General features: G+C 36.0%; 1 protein-coding gene across 4 annotated transcripts in view; it reads right to left on the bottom strand.

Annotated features, from left to right (window-relative positions):
* TC2N (tandem C2 domains, nuclear) overlaps positions 1-26,309 on the bottom strand; it is an 89,099-nt gene that overhangs the window by 5,454 nt on the left and 57,336 nt on the right. For all 4 annotated transcript variants that reach the window (XM_026455430.1, XM_026455429.1, XM_026455433.1 and 1 more), the window contains 7 exons: positions 17,159-17,326; positions 14,544-14,635; positions 13,257-13,332; positions 12,583-12,683; positions 12,069-12,185; positions 6,084-6,275; positions 1,300-1,414 (listed from right to left, as the gene is read on the bottom strand). In XM_026455430.1, coding sequence (XP_026311215.1) covers positions 1,300-1,414; positions 6,084-6,275; positions 12,069-12,185; positions 12,583-12,683; positions 13,257-13,332; positions 14,544-14,635; positions 17,159-17,326 — 861 coding nt within the window. The remainder of the gene's footprint in view (positions 1-1,299; positions 1,415-6,083; positions 6,276-12,068; positions 12,186-12,582; positions 12,684-13,256; positions 13,333-14,543; positions 14,636-17,158; positions 17,327-26,309) is intronic.

The following is a 26,309-nucleotide window of genomic DNA, read 5'->3' as shown; positions in this document are numbered from 1 at the left end:
ACCACAGCTGTTGTCCTTGTTTCCTAGAATTAATTAGATATAGTCCTGAAGATTTATTCCAAGTTAGGTTTTATTTGCTTATATTTATTTTAGGATTTTCCATCTATCTACATAGGTGACATTAGTCTATTATTACTTTTTGTGTGTGCTGTCCATTCTGTTTTGGTATCAAGAATATGCTGACCTCACAAAATTACTTTTTCCATCTTCTTTTCATGCTTTGGAGCAGCTTATATACAATAAAAATTACATGTTCCTTGAAAATTTGGTAGAATCTTCCAGTACAATTACCTTGGCCTAGTGCTTTTATAAGAGGCAGTTCTTTAACTACCTTTTCATGGTTATTCTTTTATTCAGATTTTCTTCCTCTTCTTAAGATTCTACTTTCAACCACTGAATTTCTCAGAAAGTCATTTATTTCACAGATACCCAAATAAATTGGTATAGTTATATATGGTATTGCTTTATATATGATAGAATCTCTTCTGAATTTGAAATTACATCCTCTTCATTGCTCAGAACATCATTCATGTTTTATTTTTTTCACTTGATCTCACCTGCTATAGATTTGTCTATTTTAATGATTCTTTCAAAGAGACAGCTTTTAGTTTTATTGATTATGCCTTTTGTGGTTGTCTCCATATCTGTCACCTTCAACTTTAGCTTTAGTACCTTACTTCTAATTTGTGTTTGTTGTTTTTCTAGCTTCTTGAATTGAATGCTCAGTTTCATTTATTTTCAGTCTTTCTAGTTACAGTGAACATGCATTGCTTTTGCCTGCCCCCAGATAGTTCCCTTCTTTTAGTAGGGAAAAGGGACACTCCTACCCCAACTCAAATCTTTAGGACTAGACAACCAAAGTATCACAACCCCTGGTTGTACACAAAACACAGGGAGGGAAGAGTGTTTCTAGGTTTGTTTTTGATATATATTTTTTTTATAATTAAGTTTCTAGTTAGCAGGGCATTCCACAAAGGGCACAGACCTAGAGAGAGGATAAATCATTTCAGGGGGTAAAAATATAACTGAGAATCCTCTAGACATTCAACCTGTACAAACTGATGAGCTAAATAAAAAACAGTATCAAAGGCAGAGAGGTCATAACTGGATAACACTCAAGAGACCACTGTATTAAGATAGACACAATGGCTAAAATTTGAAATCTTATAATTTTAAAGTAAATAAGTTAAATAATAAAAGTTACTAAGATTTTAATCTCCATTGTAAGAAACGTAGAAAAAATACTTTCTATTACTAATACTTTCTGAAGATTCTACTTTGAACCATTGATATACTTACTCAAAGTCAAAGGTGTTGAGGAGCTTGGAAGGTATTGTGCCTCGAGAATTTGTAACTGAATTCTGCTATTTACTGCTTGAAAACAAGTCCCCAATTCAAGTTCTGCATGGCAAACCTGCATATCAAAAAGGTGTCATTTGGTAGTTAAGAATAAAGTTTTTGGGATAATTAAAAAATTCAAAGAGAAAAAGCTAAAGTTAGAAATTTTGAAAGTATTCCTTTCCAATGATATTCAAAACTATAAGTTAAAAGAGAAAGTTAAGAAGATAAATAACATGAATTCTTTAAAGTACTCATTTGCATGGATTCTGAAAATACAGGTTCTTTCTACGTACTGAAACTTCAAAATCAGTGACACCTAGAGCCAATTCAAATTAAAAGTAAATTAAATTCATAAGCAGTATCAATTGAGAAAATGCCAGTGAAATTAACACAAAAGGAATACACTTTCAAAAGAACTAAATGTAGTCAAATTATTTTTACAGAACACATGAAATATGATTAAAAAGTTACATATGAAAAATCATCATTTTTTTCTAATTATGGAGATCAGGTAGGTGCTACCAAAATCGAAGACAGCAATAAACAGATCTGTGGATTAAGAGTTGAATTACTACACTGAATGGAAGCAAGGTAAAGAAAGCTGGCAAGAAGGAAGCTAGTCAAAGTGATGAGGCAGTAAATAATAAGGAAAAGGTCAAAGAAAACCTGAGGCAAACAGTAAAATGAAGGAGACTTAGAGAAGAGGAAAAATTAAAATGTGTTCTTCAGCACTGCTGACCAACAGCAGAAGAAAGTTGGTAATTTGTCTGTGAAATATAACACAAGTCAGACTACTTAGGTGGATTCCAAGGTCCTTGGACTGAAAAATAAAAGGGAGAACAGTAGTCCAAACACAAAAACACTATTGTTTATATGTTGAAAAGAGTAAGAATAGGAATAAAGTAGGAGCATAATGTTCACAGATCATACTAGGGCTCAGTATAGACAGACACAAAAGTTTTTGCTAGTACTGATTCCAATAAAGTTACAGAACAACTGAATGACACTTGATGAGGACATTTATATTTGACATTGCTCAGTATTCCCCAATAACTGGCTCATGGCTCACTGGGGAAAAAAAAAAATAAAAACCTTTCCATATATATAACATTGACAGAGGCTTGGTGTTTTCTTAAAATATGATTCTGTATTTTAAACTAGTCATGCCATAAGAAATGAAGAGATAGAAAATGAAAAGTGAATTGCTTAACAAGTACAAACTCAACTGCTGGAATTTAATTCCCCCTTGAAAAGGTCTAAATTGATGATAAAACTTGTTATTTGGCAACAAATGATGACTTCTAATAAGTAAGTTAATTTATTGCTTTTGATTATAATCAGAATGAGAACGAACTAACAACTTTTCACATGAACTAATTTGATAGCCATAAAACAAAACAAAACAAAAAAACCTTTGCTGATACAAAAAAATTGCTGCCCTTGGCATTTAAAAAATATATTTTAAAAGATAGAGTCACACTGTTTATAAAACACAAGGGAAATCACGGTTAAATTATTTATTATTTTTTATTATGGTTTTGTACCCAAAATGTAATAACACTTATGAAAACACATAAAGGTGGCAAAACTTCTCTTATTGTTACACAATTGTAGAGTTCACTCTCATAAAACAGAGCAGCATTTGGCAATAGGTTTACCATTTCCCACTTGCCAAGGTTATTTCACAAATTCAATTCATGTTCCAGGACATTAATTCAGATCATGAAAAACTATTCAAAGATTTAAACTATTGGCCAGGCACAGTGGCTCACGCATGTAATCCAAGCACTCTGGGAGGCCGAGGTGGGCGGATCACCTGAGGTCAGGAGTTCAAGACCAGCCTGACCAACATGGAGAAACCCTGTCTCTACTAAAAATACAAAAATTAGCCAGGTGTGGTGATGCATGCCTGTAATCCCAGCTACTCGGGAGGCTGAGGCAGGAGAATTGCTTGAACCCGGGAGGCGGAGGTTGTGGTGAGCTAAGATTGCGCCACTGCACTCCAGCCTGGGCATCAAGAGCAAAAAAAAAAGAGCAGCATTTGGCAATAGGCTTACCATTTCCTGCTTGCCAAGGTTATTTCACAAATTCAATTCATGTTCCACTTATTTCAGATCATGAAAAACTATTCAAAGATTTAAACTATTTAAATCTCATAATAACCAAAAAATTAAAATTCCAATCAATTAGCAGGTATGTATTGACTGCATTTAATAAGCACAAAACTGCTCCTGAATAATGTATCCTTTTATTCAGAAAAGAAAATATTGTTAGCCTTCCTAGAAGGGTTGAAATGAAATGTTGAGCATCATTAGAGAACATCACGATCTGGTGATGTTTGAGAATATCTTCTTAGGGGGGCAATACATGGTAGAGTTAAAAGAGCTGGCTTTGGAATCAGACTGCCTCCATTCAAATCCTGACTCACCAACTACTGGCTGTATGACCTCAGGCAAGTGTTTCCCTAATCTCCACAAAAGGGATAAAGAGCACCGGGGTGATAATTTTGGTGTGATCATTAGATCACATGGCATTGAGGCAGCCGTAAGATAAATCTCTGTAAATGCCAGCTATTTCTTCAGGAAAACGTATTTCTTCCACATTATTCAACACCAAAATTTGAGATCTGAAGTAACTATTTACATTACTATTTGTCAAGGTCAATAACTTTTTATTGAGTAAAAGCCCGAAAGTTGTGCTGCTCATGGTGAAACAGTTGTCAGTGTGGATGGATAAGTCTGGCTCTTTTTTTTGAGACAGAGCCTCACTCTGTCGCCCAGGCTGGAGTGCAGTGGCACAATCTCGGCTTACCGCAAGCTCCGCCTCCCAGGTTCACGCCATTCTCCTGCCTCAGCCTCCCAAGTAGCTGGGACTACAGGCGCCCGCCACCACGTCTGGCTAATTTTTTGTATTTTTAGTAGAGACGGGGTTTCACCGTGTTAGCCAGCATGGTCTCGATCTCCTGACTTTGTGATCCGACCGCCTTGGCCTCCCAAAGTGCTGGGATTACAGGTGTAAGCCACCGTGTCTGGCCAAGTCTGGCTCTTTAAATGTCACAATTAGAATATTTATTTTCCTCTTCAACACATTAAAACAAAGCATACTATTATTGCTTTAGCCAATAATATGAAACATTCACACTTATTAACATAAACTCACTGGTCCAGTATAGCCCGAACACTCTTCTTTCAGGGTATCAGTCTATAACCCTAGCACCTGGCATTCAGAAAATACACAAATATTTGTAAGATCTCTGATACATGAAATATGATTTAGTAGAAATTTAGCCATAATTATTCATTCATATTTTCCAACACAGATAATAATGTCTTAATTCCCCAGAAAATCCCAGAGTTCTCTTCTTATATACTCTGTTTTTAACGTTTTAATATATGAATTATCTATTTAAATAGTGTATTTGTGCTTTCTGTAAACTATGGCTGCAGATTACTACCTACTAAGCTAGTGTCAAATATGCCAGTGACAAACTCCTGTCATAGTTACAGAACAGCACATTGGGGGTTGAGATAAAGAATAATAGTCAAGGCTGGGCACAGTGGCTCATGCCTGCAATCCCAGCACTTTGGGCGGCCGAGGCAAGAGGATTGTTTGAACTCAGGAGTTTGAGACCAGAATGGGCAATATAGCGAGACTCCTCATCTCTACTAAACTTTTTAAAAATTATCCGGGCATCGTGGTATGCCTGTAGTCCTAGCTTCTCAGGAGGCTGAGGTTGGAGGATTGCTTGGGCTGGGAGATGGAGAAGGTAGTGAGCTGTGATTGTGCACTGCACTCCATGCTGGACTACAGAGCTGTCTTTCTTCCTCACAAAAAGGAAGGGAAGGGAAGAGAAGGGAAAGGGGAGGGGAAGGGAGGAGGGGAGAGGAGAAGAGGGAAAAGGAAAGAAGGGAGGAAGGAAGGAAACATGTTTCTGCCCCATATCCCCCAAAATTCTGATTTTTTTAGTTTATGTATGGGCATTTTTTTAAAGCTCCCAGATGATTCTAATGTGTATCCAGAGTTAAGAAGCACTTCCAGGCACCTTAAATACTTTTGGAAAAAGGTAAAATATAAATCCCATATAAATTTAAAACCACATATAGGTTTGACCTTATAAAAGCTTAAGACTGATTTTTATAAGTATTTATCCTAGCATTTGATCTATACAATTTAATTAGAAATTCCTAAACAATTTAAAAACAGTGTTCAGTTTGCTGAGAGAAGCAAAGAACAGGTCCCAGTCGGCACCATTAGGCAATAAAGCTTTTTACCAACAACAACAACAAAAAAAATCAGCTGTAAAAACTTCTAATCAATTTATGAGCTGCCGTATAGCTTACTCATGGTTAAAACAACTTTTCTAATCTATTTCAGGGCAATCTCTGATTGAGTTTGGAATTTATGATTCTTTTTTGTTTTTCCTAAGTTATCAGCTACCTAAAAAATCTGTAAAAAAATGGTTATTCATACCTCAAAGTTATTTTCCCTGAAGTATAAAATATTAATAAGAAATGTGCTAGGAGAAGGTAACCCTGAGGTTATTTTCCAACAGAGAAAGAAAACAGTTCTGTTAACATTTTATCAATAATTTCTAAAATATCATTTGGAAATAATATTATTGCTACTTGAGAGCCTTCCAGATCCTCTAATATTCTATTCAGGTTATCTTCTAACAAACAAAAACCCATCCACCAAATAATTCTAAAAGTATGAAATACTCTTAACATACTATTATCACTTACAGAAATTTTTGAAGGTGGTGTTATATCCAAAGAGTAATCCATTTCCTGTGTGCTAAGGGTTCTGAGTGATAGTGAGCATTCTCCAATGGTTTTCTTCCTGGGAGTCTGGGTTTGAATCTTAAATACAAGCCTTACGGTTTGTAGACTTTGAAGTTTAATAGCAAATACAAACGTTTCCATAAATTCAATAGCCTTTAAAAAAAAAAAAAGAAAACATAAACTATATAAATAAAAGGCTTATATGCCAATACAAAATAATATTTTATTTTATATTTAGAAAAGGTATATTTACTTCTTTTTACAACAAAACATCTTTTTAATGTGAGTGAAAATAAGAATGGCAATGACTTGCTTTTCTAGAGTTTATCCTGCATACTCCCTTTCTTAATTTGACAAATCATCCTTTAAATTATTTAGGAATTTGGGTCATATCAACACCATGCTCACCACAATACAGCTTTTTCCCTTTTTGAAAATTGTTTTTCCATCTTTCGTTCTGGCATCTTTCCTGTCATCATCACCATTCTTCAACAGTTCAGGAGAGCGGTGCAAGAATCTCATATGCAAGCACTCTCTTGTTCACAGTATCTAACTTGTTCACATAAAGAGACTTGAATTATTTCTTTAAAGGAGTTATTTTTTGTCTAACGAATCTTCCCATCTATCTTAGGCTTCAGTTTCCTTTTTGGTGACATTTATTCCACCCTTTCCTATCTGAAAAACTAACTCCTTGATAGAGAAGACAAAGGAAAATATGAGTTTGAAATTATACCTTCTCTCCTAATCACCCATCTCAGTCAGCAAGTCAGTGTTTTCCAGCCTCAGAACATTTTTAAATGCTCTTGTTACTTTTAATATTTTTTTAAATCCTTGGCTTACTATGGGCTAACATGTTCTTGACACTAGACTGTTCTTTGCCATACACTTCCTTCTTTCCATCTTTAATGCATACATTTAGAAAGGAGCTTTTATTCCTTTTGAAAAGGCAAGATATCTGGGAAACTAGCATAAATATTTTGAATACAGGCATACCTTATTTTACTGTACTTTGCTTTAATATGCTTCATTGACATTACATGTTTTGCAAATTGAACATTTGTGGCAACACTGTGTTGAGTAAGTCTATCAGTGTCATTTTTCTAACAGCATGTGCTCACTTCATGTCTCTGTCACATTTTGGTAATTCTCATAATAGTTCACACTTCTTCATTATTATTATATCTGTTATGGTGACCTGTGCTCAGTGATCTTTGATATTACTATTGCAATTGTTTTGGAGTGCCACAAACCACACCTATATAAGGTGGGCAACTTAATCGATAAATGTGTGTGTTCTGATGGCTCTGGCAACCAGCTGTTCCATCTCTCTCCCTCTCCTCAGGCCTCCCTGTTTCCTAAGACACAACAATATCGAAATTAGGCCAATTAATAACCCGAAAATGCCCTCTAAGTGTTCAACTGAAAGGAACAAACATATATCTCTGACTTTAAATCAAAAGCGAGAAATGACTGAGCTTAGTGAGGAAGATATGTCGAAAGCCAAGACAGACCAAAAGCTAGGCCTTTTATATCACTTAGTCAAGTTGTGAATGCAAAGGAAAAAATTACTGAAGGATATTAAATGTACTACTCCAGTGAACATACAAGTAAGAAAGTGAAACAGCCTTATTGCTGATGTGGAGAAAGTTTTATTTGTCTGGACAGAAAACCAAATCAGCCACAACATTCCCTTAAGCCAAAACCTAATTCAGAGCAAGGTCCTGACTCTCTTCAATTCTATGAAGGCTGAGAGAGGTGAAGAAGCTAAAGAAGAAAAACTAAAAGCTAGTAGAGGTTGGTTCATGAAGTTTAAGGAAAGAAACAGTCTCCAAAACATAAAAGTGCAAGGTGAAGCAGCAAGTGCTAATGTAGAAGTTGCAGCAAGTTATTCAGAAGATCTAGCTAAGAAGGTGGCTACATTCAACAACAGATTTTCAATGTAGACAAAAGAGCCTTCTGTTGGAAGAAGATGCCATCTAGGACTTTCACAGTTACAGAGAAGTCAATGCCTGACTGCAAGGCTTCAAAGGACTAGGTTGACTCTCTTGTTAGGGGCTAATGCAATCAGTCACTTTGAGTTGAAGCCAACACTCACTTACTGTTTTGGAAAACAGTATGGCAATTCCTCAAGGATCTAGAACTAGATGTACCATATGACCCAGCCATCCCACTACTGGATATATACCCAGAGGATTATAAATCATGCTGCTATAAAGACACATGCACACGTATGTTTATTGCGGCACTATTCACAATAGCAAAGACTTGGAATCAACCCAAATGTCCATCTGTGACAGACTGGATTAAGAAAATGTGGCACATATACACCATGGAATACTATGCAGCCATAAAAAAGGATGAGCTTGCGTCCTTTGTAGGGACATGGATGCAGCTGGAAAACATCATTCTTAGCAAACTATCACAAGAACAGAAAACCAAACACCGCATGTTCTCACTCATAGGTGGGAACTGAACAATGAGATCATTTGGACTCGGGAAGGGGAACATCACACACTGGGGCCTATCATGGGGAGGGGGGAGAGGGGAGGGATTGCATTGGGAGTTATACATGATATAAATGATGAATTGATGGGTGCTGATGAGTTGATGGGTACAGCACACCAACATGGCACAAGTATACATATGTAACAAACCTGCACGTTATGCACATGTACCCTAGAACTTAAAGTATAATAAAAAAAAATAATAATAATAATAAAATTCTAGGGCCCTTAAGTATTACACTAAATTAACCCTGCCTGTGCTCTATAAATGGAACAACAAAGCCTGGATAACAGCATATCTGTTTAAAGCATAGCATGGTTTACTAAATATTTCAAGTCTACCATTGAGATCTACTGCTCAAAGAAAAAAAAAGATTCCTTTCAAAACATTATTTCTCATTGACAATGTACTTCGTCACCCAAGAGCCCTGACAGAGATGAATGTTATTTATTTTCATGTCTGAAGACATATCCATTCTGCATCCCATGGATCAACTTTCAAGTGTTATTACTTAAAAAATAAATTTTGTAAGGCTATCACTGCCATAAATAGTGATTCCTCTGATGGACCTAGGCAAAAGCAATTGAAAACTTTTTAGAAAGGATTCAGGATTTTAGATGCCATTAAGAAAATTCATGAAGCATGAAAAGAGGTCAAAATAAGGACATTAGCAGGAATCTGGAAGAAGTTTATTCTAACCCTCATGGCTGACTTTGAGGGATTCAAGATTTCAGCAGAGGAAGTAATTGCAGATGTGGTGGAAACAGCAAGAGAACTAGAATTAGAAGTGGATCCTGAAGATGCAATTGAATGGCTGCCATCTCATGATAAAATATGAACAGATAAGAAGTTGCTTCTTACACATAAGCAAAGAAAGTAGTTTCTGGAGATGGAATCTACTCCTGGTGAAGATGCTGTGAACATTGTTGAAATGAATTCAGAGGATTCAGAATATTACATAAACATAGCTGAAAAGCAATAGCAGGGTTTGAGAGGATGGAATCCAATTTTGAAAGAAGTTCTACTGTGGATAAAATGCTATCAAACAGCATCACATACTACAGGGAACATTTTTGTGAAAGGAAGAGTAATAGATGTGGTCAACTTCACTGTTGTCTTATTTTAAGAAATTGCCACAGCCACTTCAACCTTCACCAGCCACCACCCTGATCATTCAGCAACCATCAATATCAAGGCAAAACCTTCCACCAGCAAAAAGATTACAACTTTCTGAAGACTCAGATGATCACTAACATTTTTTAGAAATAAAGTATTTTAAACTAAAGTGTGTAAATTACTTTTTTAGACATAATGCTATTGCACACTTAATGGACTACAGTATAAAGATAACTTTTGTATGCAATGGGAAACCAAAAAACTCATGTGATCTGTTTTATTGCAATGTTCGTTTTAGTGTGGTGGTCTGGAACTGAATCTACAGTATCTCCGAAGTATGCCTATACTGTGCCCAAATTGTTACTCTTGTTGTAATAGCCTATGTCTCTCTGTATAGCCAGAATTGTCTTTCTGGGGGTCTCACAACTACTGAGCTATCTTTTTCTTTTAGAGTCTCAAGCCATAGAATCAAGCCAATTATATATTACACACAGAATGTTTAATGAGCTTACAAATTAAGTAAGTGTGATGCTTCATTTCACACTTTCCATATTTTGCCAAAGAGAAGTCTCCCAAACAACTTTATATGTAATAATAAAATTGCAAAATGAAAGATTCCATACAAGTCTTAATATGGGAACATTTTTCCTAACTTTTCCTAAGCTAAATTAGTTTTATTTGAAAATCAAAAAGTAAAATTGTTTAATTTAGAAAGTAGTCATCTATGAGTGTCAAGGTTATAATGAGTTAAGGTTTATTTTTAGCTAGACTTTCGATGATACATATTTTCATAAAGTGAGATCGTAATATATACATATACACATACATATATACACATTCATACATCTATACACATACACACACCCCAATCTTGATCATTGTCTTTTTCATTTATTAAAAATGTTTTTCCAGCTCCTTAAAAACTCTTCCTAAACATTAGTTTTCATAGCTACCTAGGTTTCTATCACATGGTGTTATGGGCTGAATTACACCCTTCTAAAAAAGATATGTTGAAGTCCTGAGCTCCAGCATCTCAGAATGTGAACTCATTTGGAAAGAGGGTCACTGTAGATGTGATCAGTGAAGTTAAGAAAAGGTAATACTGAAGTAGGGTGGACCCCTAATGACTGGTATCTTTTTAAGAAGATGGCCATGTGAATACACAGAACACAGGTATAATGCCATGTGAAGACAGAAGCAGAGACTGGAGTGATCTACAAGCCAGGGAATGTTAAGGATTGCTGGCCATCACAGTAACTGAAAGAGAGGCATGGAACAGATTCTCCCTTAGAGAGGGAATCAACACTGCTGACATTTTAATATTGGACTTTCTCCAAAGCTGCAAGAGAGAAAATTCTGTTGCTGTAAGTCACCCAGTTTGTGGTATAGTACTGTGTTATGGTAGCCCTAGGAAACCAATGCACATAGGTACACCATTAGGTTTTTCAACCATTCCTCTGTATGACATGTTTGGACTTTTTTCAATTTTTCTTCAAACAAAACTTCTAAGAATATTTTATATATTTTTGTTTGTATTTTAGATTATTTCCACAAAAATAATTTCCAGTTTCAAAGCAGAATTACTGTTTAAAAGTGTAAATATTTTAAGGTTTTGACATGTAGTGTCAAGATAATTTCTAAGAAGTTGTATGTTCTAGAATACCTGTAAAATTTTTCCTAATTCTAAGAAGAAAGGAAAGAAAGAAAGAGGAAGAAACAGAAAGCAATATGCAATTTAAATTTGTATTTCTATGATTAATAGTGAGAAGAAACTTTTTATGTTTATTAGTCATTTGAATATTATTTTAAAATGATGTCTTTTAGAAGATATATTTTCATTTGCATAGAAAAACAATAGTCTTTTAACCTATAACAAATGACAGAAACGAACATGTATTTAAATTAATGTAAAATCTAGAATCCACAAAACCAAACTCAGGATCGTAAGTCCTTCTGTTATACTAATTGGAAGTATTTAAAAGAAATTCATTGCAATCATGAAATTATTTTTCAAAGCCAAAGTGGGTTGGGGAAAGGAGAAGCCAAGATTTATTTCCTTTCACACAAGAAAAGTAAATAGGTTTCTTAGATATTGTTCATCTTCTATATATTCTAGTGAATAAGATATTCTTTTTAAATGCATCTTAATACTAGACAATGAAATATCAAATATTTTTGAGACTCAAAGTTGTCTTGAAAAAGCAACAATACATAGTTGTAGTTTCCCTGAGATAAAAGACTTTCTTATTCTGATTTGTTTACATGGGTAAAAGTGACAAATATAAGAAAAACAGAAAAGAAATTCAAACACAAACAGCCACTTACGTTGGAACCTTCCTTGGCTGAAGATTTGAAATGCACTGGTTTGGGCAATGTAAGTATTCCTTTTATAGAAACAGTAGGAGTGTCTCCATAACTAGAGGGCCAACTTAAATCTCTGCACTAAAAAAATTAAAAATACAGTTTGAATTTTACAAAGGATCCAACAATACAAACATTTGATGTATTTCTTGAGGTACTGACTTTAGATAAAAACTATAAAAATAAACTTGTCTACTGAGACCTCATGTTGCATCCACATTAAGCAAATTTTGACATATACTATTCTAGATGTCATGTTAATTTCCCTCTTGAGCTTAAAAGCACACAAACTTCCATCATACTACAGATTTTTTTTTCTTAGATGCTTTATTAAATACTATTTTCTGTAAAAATATTAAAGAATTCCAAATTTCAAAGGTGGCACTGGCCCATTCCCCAGAAAAGGGCAACAGTAAATGTTTACAATGTCTAAATATTCAATTTTGTAATAAAGCTGGTATTAACTATACTAATTTACCTGTAAAACTGTGATCCAGATCTGTTCTACTGAAGAATTATAAAACAATTTCACATTCAGTCTCCCAAAGTCCCTTTCATCTCCTGATAGAGTAATTGTATCTGAATTATAAAAGGACAAAGATGTTTCAAATGCCATGCAATCCTTCTAACCCAATTAAGCTTTGATACAATCCAATTTTAAGAGCACAATTTTTAAATGCTATAATTATTTTTTAAAGTTCACAATCTAAGAAGACAAAAATCACACTTTAATGTTTTTATTGAAGCACTAGAGGGAAGATATATGCTATAAAAAGGTCTCATGGTTTTAAAAACTTAACCCAATTGCAGTCAGAGATTTACATTAAAACTAAGAGAAATCTTTCCAAATAATATATATATGGTCTTTATACTGTATTCTTCTGGAGGCTCCTTTACCAGCACACTTTAATACAAACAAAAGATACTCAACTGCTTCACTTTTTAAAAAGTCACACTTGTACCTGAACACAGAAATGGACCATGTGACCTGAGTATCCATATGCTGATAACACTACCAACATAGTTTTATTTAGACTTAATTATATCAACATAGTAGATACAATCATCTAGAGTTTTTCACCTTATATACAATTTCAAGTTACTAGAAATAATTATCTTAAGAGTATAAAAATAGGATACTTTATTCCTTACCCAGGCTTCTGTTACTCCCCTGAGAATTTTTCCTTGAAGAAGAACTACTGGGTACACTGGACAATGAATCATGTCTCTATAAATAAAATTATTCTTTAGTCAGAAATTGCATATGAAACCTTAAGGATTCTGATACATATGCCTCAATATCCATCCTCGTAACAAACTGCATGCTATTTTGACAGTGTTACAGGTCAGAATTTCCCACTTACAGGTAGTGAAAAAGAAAAAAGGTTTTGGCATTTGTTAGGAATATCTTAAACATCTTACAAGATAATATACTGGAAAGCCTTTGCTGTTTTTGATTCGGTTTTGTAATAAGGAGAAAGATGTTACTGCTTAGGTTTCATACCTGAGAGTATTAATGAAAATGAGAATTTATTTAGAAATAGCCTGCTATGGAAAAACTTGTAAAGCTGCAATTATCAAAGCACAGTCAATCTGAACCTGCAGCATCGGTATCATTTGGAACTTGGTAGGAATACAAATTCAGGCCCTACTGCAGAGCTACTGAATTAAGAACTCTGGGGATGAAGCCTATCATCCTGTGTTTTAACAAGCTCTCCAAACAATTCTGATGCATGTTAAACAACTGTTGCTATAAAAATTTAAATCTATAAAAAGTTAACTCAGTTGAGGATTAAGGATTATCTAGAATATATTTCCATTTTATAAAATATATGTATATATATTCACATGGAAACAAGACCATGAGTACATATAACAATATTTTCACATGGCATTTACTCTGAGTTATAGGAAATACAGGAATTTGTCTTTCTACTTTGCTTACTTCTATTTCCTAATTTTAAATAATTACAGCTTACTTGTAATAAAAAAGAAACATTTTTTAAAACATCAAAATAATTCTTAATTCCTTTTCAAAACCAAGAGGATGCAGTGTTAATATTAGTGAATAAAGTCCTACATCTCAAAAGAAATATGATTTTTAATAACTAGCTGGTTATATTCAGTAAGAAAAGCTAAATTAATAAGCATTTTTAATTATACCATTTTAAATACCAACTGTTTCAAGGTTCCCTGAGAGCATACCAACTGAGATATAAAATTTATTGAAAAAAGAAAAACTACTGCCTTTTAGCAATCAAATAACAACAGCTTTCTAAAATAATGCACATGGGAAATAGCAATTATTTATTCTTCAGATATCAGAACAGATACATCTACAAAAAATATCAACATATTCCTAATGTAATTCACACATTTCTGAATTTTTAATTTGAAAGGAAATTATCACATATAATTAAATTTATGTAGCTAATTCACCTGGATGAATCGCTGAGATGAGCTTGTAAGATCAAACATAGACTTGCTTAGCCCAGGGGAACCGGGAAGTTTGTTGGTCCTTAAATCACAAACTACAAAGGGATATGAGAAAAGTATAGATTTTTAAGAAACACTGGAATTCTACTTAATTACCATGAACTAAATCTCTGTAGCAATACATCATGAATATTACGTGTAAATCTACAGAAGAGATAAAGCCTTCTAATAAAATATTTAACTTAAAAAAATTTTTCCAACTATTTTATTTTTGTTCGAAACAGAAATCAACATAAATCAAACAATACATTTTCATATCCACATCAAATATCAAATAGGGAAAATTCACTTTTTTCTTTACATTCCCCATTCCTTGATCCAATAAAAAAAATCTAAGAGTATATACTCTGTATTAAGTGTAATGCAGTTATTTATTATTAATAAGCATGTATTACTTTTAAAAATCAATACTCGCCATCAGAGAAATACAAATCAAAACCACAATGAGATACCATCTCACACCAGTTAGAATGGCAATCATTAAAAAGTCAGGAAACAACAGGTGTTGGACAGGATGTGGAGAAATAGGAACACTTTTACACTGTTGGTGGGATTGTAAACTAGTTCAACCATTATGGAAAAGAGTATGGCAATTCCTCAAGGATCTAGAACTAGATGTACCATATGACCCAGCCATCCCACTACTGGGTATATACCCAAAGGATTATAAATCATGCTGCTATAAAGACACATGCACACGTAGGTTTATTGCAGCACTATTCACAATAGCAAACACTTGGAATCAACCCAAATGTCCATCTGTAACAGACTGGATTAAGAAAATGTGGCACACATACACCATGGAATACTATGCAGCCATAAAAAAGGATGAGTTTGCGTCCTTTGTAGGGACATGGATGCAGCTGGAAAACATCATTCTTAGCAAACTATCACAAGAACAGAAAACCAAACACCGCATGTTCTCACTCATAGGTGGGAACTGAACAATGAGATCATTTGGACTCGGGAAGGGGAACATCACACACTGGGGCCTATCATGGGGAGGGGGGAGAGGGGAGGGATTGCATTGGGAGTTATACATGATATAAATGATGAATTGATGGGTGCTGACGAGTTGATGGGTGCAGCACACCAACATGGCACAAGTATACATATGTAACAAACCTGCACGTTATGCACATGTACCCTAGAACTTAAAGTATAATAAAAAATAAATAAATTTAAAAAAAAATCAATACTCAATCCCATGTGCTCCTATATTTCTAGTCTGTATTTTTAGTTTCCCTCCTACACTGTAAGATCTGTGAAGAAAGGAACTTTGTATGCCAATTGTATATTCAAGCACAATAGTGAACGCAAAGCAGGCCCTTAAATAAGTATTTCTTCTTTATTTTCAGTACCTCACCCTAAATTCAGTGGTTGAGATATATAGATATAGATACATATATATCCTGAAAAATTGAGAATTTTGTGAATCACAGACGAACATGGTAGACTCTAATTCACACAGTCTCAAATATGAAACTACAAAAGCTCTATAATCACTTAAGCAGTTTCTTTGTTTATATTTCCCAATCACACCATGAGTTTCTAAATTCATCATTTTCACTGAATACAGAGAATGAAAAAATATTACTGTATTTAGTACAAATATCTATGTACAAATGGCTGTTATAGAGTTTATGAATATACAGATGACAAGTGAAATGTATACAAAATTATCTGGGCTGGTGCAGTGGTTCATGCCTGTAATCCCAGCAATTTGGGAGGCCAAGGCAGGAGGATTGCTTCAGCCCAGGAGTTCAAGCCCAACCTCAGCAACATGGCAAAACCCCGTCTCTACAAAAAATACAAAAAAATGAGTCAGCTGTTGTGGCACATGCCTGTAGTCCCAGCTTCTGGGGTAGGGGGTAGGGGTGATGAGGAGCTGAGGTGTGAGAATCACTTGAGCCTGGGAGGTTGATGCTGCAGTGAGCTGAGATTGCACCACTGCGCTCTGGCCTGGGCAACAAAGTGAGACTCTGTCTGAAAACAACAAAAAGACAAAATAATCTGAAAACTAAACTTCTTGCTTTTTCATGTTTTCTTCCCTTGTACCTGGTATGCAGCTAACTCCCTTCTCTTTTGTTGTATGTATTTATCATGAATAACATAACGTTTTAAAGTATATATACATTGCAGAGTGATTAAATCTAGCTAATTTACAAATGTATTACCTCACAGTTATCACTTTTGAATGATAACAAAAAGTGTTTTGAGAACACCTAATATCCACTCTCTTAGCACTTTTCAAGAATATATCATAATTAACTATAGTCTCCATGTTGTACAAAAGATCTCTTGAACCAAAGCTTCTTTCAAAAAAGGAAAATTAAATGGAATGTAGAACTACCAACAGATGTAACTTATTAACCTTTCAATTTTCATATTAGATATAATACTATAGAGATGTCATAATGTTTATCACATTTATGAAGCTTTTTTCTTATTTTAAATTGCTTTTAATAGTAAGAACCATTTATTCCCAGATCTTAGATTTGATTTCTAAATTTCTTAAAGAGAAACACGAAGAGGAAAAGCAGAAAAAATTTTCATACCCGATCCATACAGTCTCGTCACTTCTGAACGGGGAGGAAAGCGTCGACTCAAATCAGGTGAAATGTGCTGATACATATAGAATGGGTTATACACATCATAGCTGGGTCCATGCTGGGATGAACTGGAAAGTTCTACCTTTCGATCTCCAAAAGATGCTCTGGCAGATGCTGAAAGCAAATGTTTCTAAAAGTTTATAATATCCTTTTCTTGGAATTATTAGCCAACAGCTGGTACACCCAGGGCAAAAGAAAAAATATTTTGTCTCAAGTAATACTAAATCACATGCCTTTGATAGCTAAAAATATCACCACATATTTACAGAGTTCTGTGTGAAGTATTATGCCAAGGATTAGCCATGAAGCCTGCACTTAAGACAATTTGGTATATTTCTGGCATTTTTCTTTGCCCCATTTTGTGATCTGAGTTTCCTCTTATTTTTCTACTTGTATATAGAACATCTTTTAAATTACAAGATTGGGTGGGGGGGGATATATCCTTTTCAAGAAGACGTGGAACATTTATTAAAATTGACCACATGCTGAGATACACTAAGAAACTCTCAAATTTGGAAGGATTGAAATCATACAAAGTACATTTTCTTACTACAATGCAATTAAGTTGGAAATCAAATAGCAAAAATAAAAATTAAAAATATTTATATGGAAACACTAAAGACCAAAAATAACCAAAAACTTAATCTTTAAGAAGAAAAACAAGACTGAAAGATTTGCTCTACTGGGAATTAGGAATATAATATTGGTAAGTGATAGAAAAAGAGATCAATGGCAAAGAAGAGAAGACCCAGAAACAGATACCAATTTCATGAACACTTAATTTATCATTAAGGTGGCACTGCACAAGAATGATCTTTTCACTAAAAGGTGATAAGACAACTGGATATCAATAGGGAAAAAATAAGCCTGCATTCAACTAAACATATTCACAAAAAATTAGTTCCATGGGGATTGTAGATCTAAATTAAATATTACAGGCAAACCAATAAAGCTTCTATATTCAGGTTAACTTATAAGAAAGTTATCATGACCTTAGGACAGGGAAGCACTTCTTAAATGGAACATAAAGAGCATCAATCATATATATAATTTCATTTATTTATTTATTTATTTATTTATTTATTTTTTTGAGGCGGAGTCTCGCTCTGTCACCCGGGCTGGAGTACTGTGGCCGGATCTCAGCTCACTGCAAGCTCCGCCTGCCGGGTTCACGCCATTCTCCTGCCTCAGCCTCCCGGGTAGCTGGGACTACAGGTGCCTGCCACCTCGCCCGGCTAGTTTTTTGTATTTTTCAGTAGAGACGGGGTTTCACTGTGTTAGCCAGGATGGTCTTGATCTCCTGACCTCGTGATCCGTCCGTCTCGGCCTCCCAAAGTGCTGGGATTACAGGCTTGAGCCACCGCGCCCGGCCCGGCCTATCTATCTATCTATCTATCTATCTATCTATCTATCTATCTATCTATCTATCTATTTATTTATTTACTTATGTTGATTTTCACTCTGTTGCCCAGGCTTGAGCCACCGCGCCCGGCCTATTTATTTATTTATTTATTTATTTATTTAAGTTGATTCTCACTCTGTTGCCCAGGCTAGAATACAGTGGCACAATCTTGGCTCACTGCAACCTCTACCTTCTGGGTTCAAGCTATTCTCCTGCCTCAGCCTCCCAAGTAGCTGGGATTACAGGCACCCGCCACCACGCTGCCTAATTTTTTGTATTTTTAGTAGAGATGGGGTTTCACCACGTTGGCCAGGCTGGTCTTGAATTCCTAGGTTCAAGTCATCCACTGCCTCAGCCTCCCAAAGTGCTGGGATTACAGGCACGAACCACTGCGCCCAGCCTAATCATAGACATATTTTAATAAACTGAACTGCATTAAAATTTAAAATTCCCATTTGTCAAAGATTATTTAAGGTAACCCACAGAGTGCAAGATGATATATGCAACAAGCATAACTGGCAAAGGGCTCATATCCATCCAAGTACTAACCAGGCCTGACCCTGCTTAGCTTCGGAGATCAGATGAGATCAGGAGTATTCAGGGTGGTATGGCCATAAAGGGCTCATATCCAGAATACACGAGGAACGCCTACAAATCAATTTAAGAAAAAGACAGAAGAGACTATATATAAATTGGCTTAAGACATTAATAGGCACTTCAGAAGACAGACTATCAATCTCATTAGTCATGAGGAAAAAATAAGCTGAAAACCCAAGGAAATACCACTACACACTCACTAGAATGGTTAAAAGTAAAAAGACTGACAATAGCACGTGTTGACAAGAAAGTAGAGGAATGTAAACAATCATACTCTGCTAGTGCAAATGTAAATTGATATAATCACTATGGAAAAAGAGTTTGGCAATTTCTTCTAAAGCTGAGGATATTGATAGTCTATGACCCAACAAGCCATTCTGAACATATACACAACTGAAATGCTTATACATATGCACCAAGAGATAGGTATAAGAATGTTCATAAGTATTATTACCAATAGCCAAAAAATTGGAAAACTCAAAATCCCATCAACAGTAAAACAGATGTAGTATATACTTACTACATAAAAATACCTTATAGTATGCTACACAGAAACACTACTGTACACTATGCCATTTGGAATACAGAACAAATTATAATATACACTTACTGCACAGACATACAAACTAAAACTACTGACAATTACTTGAATGAATCTCAAAAACGTAATGTTGAACGAGAAAACCATAAACAAAAGAATACAGACTGAATAAATTGTTTATTTTATATAAAGTTCAGAAAACAGAAAAAATTAAACTACAATATTCAGGGATAAGAGCTTAGGTGGTAAGAAGAAAGGCAAGAGAGTCATGATTGTAACAATTGTGATACTGAACACTCTAGGGTGACTGAAAGGCAAAAAAATGGAGAAAAGCTTTGGGGTTACTAGTGCTACTCTATTTCTTTACCTAGGTGGTATCTATATGGGTCTTCTGCTTTGTAATAAATCACTGAGCTATATGTTTCTGTTTTGTGCATTTTTCTATGCGTATAGTATTTCATAATTTAAAAAGGATAAAATATAGGTCAAATTCTTTTCAAGGTTAATAATCATGTTGGGAATAATACGTAGACATAAAGCTAATATCTACAAAGGTTTAAATTACAGTAATTTACCATATAACAACACTGTGATCAACTATGGACCACATATACAACAGTGGTTCCATAAGATTATAATGAAGCTGAAAAGTTCCTATGGTCTATTGACATGGCAATGATTGTCATCAAGATGTGTAGGCCTAGGCTAATGTGGATGTTTGTGTCTACATTTTTAACAAAAAAGTTCAAGAAGTAAAACAAAAGATTTTAATAGAAAAATGCTTATAGAGCAAGGATATAAATATTTTTGTATAGCTGCACACTATGTTTGTATTTAAGCCAAGTGTTATTACAAAAAAGTGAAAAGTTTCAAAATATTTAAAAGTTTAGGCTGGGCACAGTGGCTTACGCCCGTAATCCTAGCACTTTGGGAGGCCGAGGTGGGCAGATCATAAGGTTAAGAGATCAAGACCATCCTGGCCAACATGGTGAAATCCCGTCTCCAGTAAAAATACAAATTAGCTGTGCGTGGTGGCCCATGCCTGTAGTCCCAGCTACTTGGGAGGCTGAGGCAGGAGAATCACTTGAACCTGGGAGGCAGAGGTTGCAGTGAGCCAGGATCATGCCACTGCACTCCAGCCTGGCGATAGAGTGAGACTCTGTCTCAAAACAAACAAACAAACAAACAAAAGTTCATAAAGTAAAAAAGTTACAGTAAGCTAAGGGTGATTTATTATTGAAGAAATAGAAATATATTTAATAAACTTAGTATATCCTAAGTATACAGCATTTATAAAATCTACAGTAGTATACAATAATGTCCTAGTCTTCACATTCACTCACTACTCACACACTGACTCACCCAAGACAACTTACAGCCCTGCAAGCTCCATTCATGGTAAATGCCCTGTACAGGTGTGATATGGCTTGGCTGTGTCCCCATCCAAATCTTATCTTTAATTGTAGCTCCTATAATTCTCATGTGTTGTGGGAGAGACCTGGTGGGAGATAACTGAATCATGGGGATAGTTTCCCCCATACTGTACTTGTGGTAGTGAATAAGTCTCAAGAGATCCGACAGTTTTATTTTTTTAAGGGGTTTCCCCTTTTCCTTGGCTCTCATTCTCTCTTGCCTGCTACCATGTAAGATGTGTCTTTTTCCTTCCACCATGATTGTGAGGCCTCCCTAGCCACGTGGAACTGTGAGTTCATTAAACCTCTTTTTCTTTATAAAGTACCTAATCTTGGGTATGTCTTTATCAGCAGCATGAAAATGGACTAATATAGTAAATTGATACTAGGAGTGGGGTGCTGCTGTAAAGATACCCAAAAATGTGGAAGCAACTTTGGAACTGAGTAACAAGCAGAGGTTGGAACAGTTTGGAGGGCTCAGAAGAAGACAGGAAGATGTGGGAAAGTTAGGAACCGCATAGAGACTTGTTGAATGGCTTTGACCAAAATGCTGATAATGACATAGACAATGAAATTCAGGCCAAGGTGGTCTCAGATGGAGATGAGGAACTTGTTGGGAACTGGAGAAAAAGTGGCTCTTGCTATGTTTCAGCAAAGACACTGGTGGCATTTTGCCCCTGCTGTAGAGATTTGCGAAACTTTGAACTTGAGGGAAATGATTTAGGGTATCTGGTGGAAGAAATGTCTAAGCAGCACAGCATTCAAGAGGTGACTTGGCTGCTGTTAAAAGCATTCAGTTTTAAAAGAGAGCATAAAAGTTCGAAAAATGTGCAGACTGTCAATGCAATAGAAAAAAAACACATTTTTCTGAGGAGAAATTCAAGCCACCTGCAGAAATTTGCATAGGTGACAATGAGCCAAATGTTAATCATCAAGACAATGGGGAAAATGTCTTTAGGCTATGTCAGAGACCTTTGCAGCAACTCTTCCCATCACAGACCCAGAGGCCCAGGAGGAAAAAGTGGTTTCATGGGCCAGGCCCAGGGCCCCCCTGCTGTGTGCAGCCTAGGGACTTGGTGCCTTGCGTCCCAGTTGCTCCAGCAATGGCTAAAGGAGCCGAGGTACAGCTCGGGCCATGGCTTCAGAGGGTAGAAGCCCCAAGCCTTGGCAGCTTCCACGTGGTTGAGCCTGCAGGTGCATAGAAGTCAAGAATTAAGGTTTGGGAACCTCTGCCTAGATTTCAGAGGATGTACGGAAATGCCTGGATGTCCAGGCAGATGTTTGCTGTAGGGGTAGGGCCCTCATGGAGAACCTCTGCTAGGGCAGTGTGGAAGGGAAATGTGGAGTTGAAGCCCCCATATAGAGTCCCCACTGGGGCACTGCCTAGTAGAGCTGTAAGAAGAGGACCACCATCCTTCAGACCTCAGAATGGTAGATCCACCAACGGCTTGCATTGTGCACCTGGAAAAGCCACGGACATTCAATGCCAGCCCGTGAAAGCAGTTGGGAGGGAGGCTGTACCTTGCAAAGCCACAGGGGTGGAGTTGCCCAAGACCATGGGAACCCACCTCTTGCATTAGCATGACCTGGATGTGAGACATGGAGTCAAAAGTGATCATTCTGGAGCTTTAAGATTTGACTGCCCTGCTGCATTGTGGACTTACATGGGGCCCTTAGCCCTTAATTTCAGCCAATTTCTCCCATTTGGAAGGGGTGTATTTATCCAGTGTCTACACTACTATTGTATCTAGGAAGTAATTAACTTTTGATTTTGCAGGCTCATAAGCGGAAGGGACTTGCTTTGTCTCAGATGAGACTTTGAACTGTGGACTTTTGAGTTAATGCTGAAATGAGTTAAGACTCTGGAGGACTGTTGGGAAGGCATAATTGTTTTGAAATGTGAGGACATGAGACTTGGGAGGGGCCAGGGGCAGAGTGATATGGTTTGGCTATGTCCCCACCCAAATCTCATCTTGAATTGTTGCTCCCCTAATTCCCACATGTTGTGGGAGACACCTGGTAGGAGACAATTGAATCATAGGGGTGGTTTCTCCCATACTGTTCTCGTGGTAGTGAATAAGTCTCATATCTGATGGTTTTATAAGGGGTTTCCCCTTTCGCTTGGCTCTCATTCTCTCTTACCTGCTGCCATGTAAGACATGCCTTTCACCTTCTGACATGATTGTCAGGCCTTCCTAGTCACATGGAACTGTGAGTCCATTAAACCTCTTTTTCATCATAAATTACCCAGTCTCAGGTATGTTATTCATCAGCAGCATGAAAACAGACTAATACAAGGTGTATCATCTTTTATCTTTTATGCCATATTTTTACTGTACTGAATACTGTATTCAGTATAGTGTACAGCATAGTAACATACTGTATAGGTCTGTAGCCTAGGAGAAATAAGGTATCCATATAGCCTAAGTGTTTAGTAGGCTACACCATCTAGGTTTGTGTAAGTGCCTCTACATTGTCCATGCAATTATAAGATAGCTTAACAACAACATTTCTCAGAACATATCCCCACTGTTAAATGATTCACGACTGTGCTTGCAACACAATTTTAATCATTATTGATAGCAGTCTGCCCTATTCACTCAAAATCTTCTCTTTTCTCAACCCATCATTCACATATGCATACATACATACACATATTTAACTTCTATAATTAGGTACCATCTTACTTTCTTGACTCTAATAAAAGTAATTTTCTCTCTAATATATAAAAATCAGATGGTTTTACCACTTCTTCAGTGGACCTATAATTTAGGAGTTAACCAATTTCTTCCTCATTCAACTCAAAAAGCAATGTTTTCTAGTGAGCACAATGTCAAGAACATAAGAAAAACTATCACATACTGCCAGGTGGATATTTCTTATCTTTTTTCTGATTGTGAAAATAATAGAGTAAAAACTCAAAATTATTTAATAATAGAAAATTCATTAAACAAATTATCATATATCCATATGAAGAAATACTATGTATTCATCAAAAAGCAACAAATATGAAATATTCACAATATATTATGTGGATAAAACAACTTATAAGACTGTGTGGTTTAATCCCAGTGTTGTTAACAAGTATGAAAAAAAGAGAAAGATCAATTGATTACATATTCTGTAAGCCAGAACTTTTTAAAATTATTTTTGAGAAACACTATTGACATGCGCAAAGTAAGATGATAGGCCAGGCACTGGGTTCATCTTTTCTCTTCTTTAAAAAATTAAAACTGGGCCAGGCATGGTGGCACACGTCTGTAATCCCAGCAATTTGAGAGGCCAAGGTGGGTGGAATGCTTGAAAATAGGAGTTCGAGACCAGCCTGTTCAACATGACAAAACCCCATCTCTATAAATACAAAAATTAGCTGGGTGTGGTGGCGTGCACCTGTAGTCCTAGTTACTCAGGAGGCTGAGGCATGAGAATTGTTTGAACACAGGAGGTGGAGGTTGCAGTAAGCCAAGACCATGCCACTGCACTTCAGCCTGGGCAACAGAGTGAGACTCTGTCTCAAAAAAACAAATTTTAATTTAAATTTTAATTTAAATTAAAAAATCACTCCTACCAGACCCAACTCTCTTGTAGGTAACAATAAACTCTAGATCGAAACTAAAACAAAGCAAGAAAATAAAAACCCTGAAGGCTATGAAGACTAAAGAAAATAATGCAGATCTGGACAGGAGTTGACTCTGGGGAAAAAGGTAATGGCACAAAGTAGAGTTCAAGGAAATCAGAGCTACAGGAAAGTAAGATGGGAATCCTGGAAAGGAGAGATTCTCAAATTCTGTAAATAAAGCCTTTTCAAATATCTGTCTCATCTCTGAACTACCACCCTAGAGCTGCCACCCAAGATAAGATTTGTAGTTTAAGTCCAACCAGTTTATTTGTCTGGTAAAAGGGAGGAAGAAAGAAAGGAAGGAAGGGAAGGAAGGTGTGTTAGTCTGTTTGTGTCACTATAAAGGAATATCTGAGGCTGGGTAATTTATAAAGAAAAGCGGTTTCCTTTGCTCGCTGTTTTGCAGGGTGTACAGGAAGCATGGTGCAAGCATCTGCTTCTAATCGGGGCCTCAGAAAGCTTACAATCATGGCAGAAGGCAAAAAAAAGAATAGGCACATCACATGGCAACAGCAGGAGCAAGAGATGGGCAGTGGAGGTGCCAGGCTCTTTTAAACAACCAGATCTCACATGAACTCAGAGCTAGAACTCACTTATCACCAAGGGGATGGTGCTACACCATTCATGAGGGATCTGCCCCCATGATCAAAACACCTCCCACCAGGCACCACCTCCAACACTGGGAATCACATGAATTTGGTGGGGCCAAACATCCAAACCATATCAGGAGGGAAAGGAGAAAGGGAAGGAGGCAGGGAGGGATGAAAGAAGAGAGGAAGAGAGGAAGGGAGGAAGGGAGAAAGGGAGGAAAGAAGGAACCTTTTCAGAGGAATATAACTGAATCTAGAGTCTCCACAACATAACATTCAATATTTTTGATATTGGTATCAAGAATACAACCCCAAATTATTCCATATACAAAGAAACAGGAAAATGTGATCTATTTTCAAGAAAAAGGACAATCCACAGAATCCAAACCTAGATGACCAAGATGCTGAAATTAGCAGATAAAGATTTTAAAGCCTAAAAACATAAAAGAAAATAGGTTTGCAATAATGTAAAAATAAGAAATTGCAGTAGAGGAAAACTATAACAAAGAACCAAATGTAAACTCTAGAACTAAAATGCAATGTCTAAAATAAAAAATTCATGAATAGGCTTAACAGCAGACTAAAGATAACAGAAGAGACAGTGAACTTGAAAAAAAGATCAGTATGATTGAATCTAAAGAACAGAGAAAAAAAGCTATTTGAAAAAAAAAAGTCTCAGAGACCCATAGAACAATATCGAAAGGTTCAACATAGGTATAATTGGAATCCCAGAAGAAGAAAAGAGAGAAGGTAAGACAAAAATTATTTGGACAAATATTGTAGATTTTGATAGAGATTCGGATTACACTGACAGATACTTTTGTCAATATTCAACAAATATACACTTAAAATTCAACAAATACACACAAAATTCTATAGACATTCACTTGGGCAGCTCATTGTGTATAAAATTTATGCTAAAAGAAGAAAACTGTA

This window comes from Piliocolobus tephrosceles, chromosome 6 (genome assembly GCF_002776525.5).
Source record: "Piliocolobus tephrosceles isolate RC106 chromosome 6, ASM277652v3, whole genome shotgun sequence".
Lineage (NCBI taxonomy): Eukaryota > Metazoa > Chordata > Mammalia > Primates > Cercopithecidae > Piliocolobus > Piliocolobus tephrosceles.
Note: the sequence above shows the minus strand (reverse complement) of the source record. Positions and strands in the feature narration are given on the sequence as shown.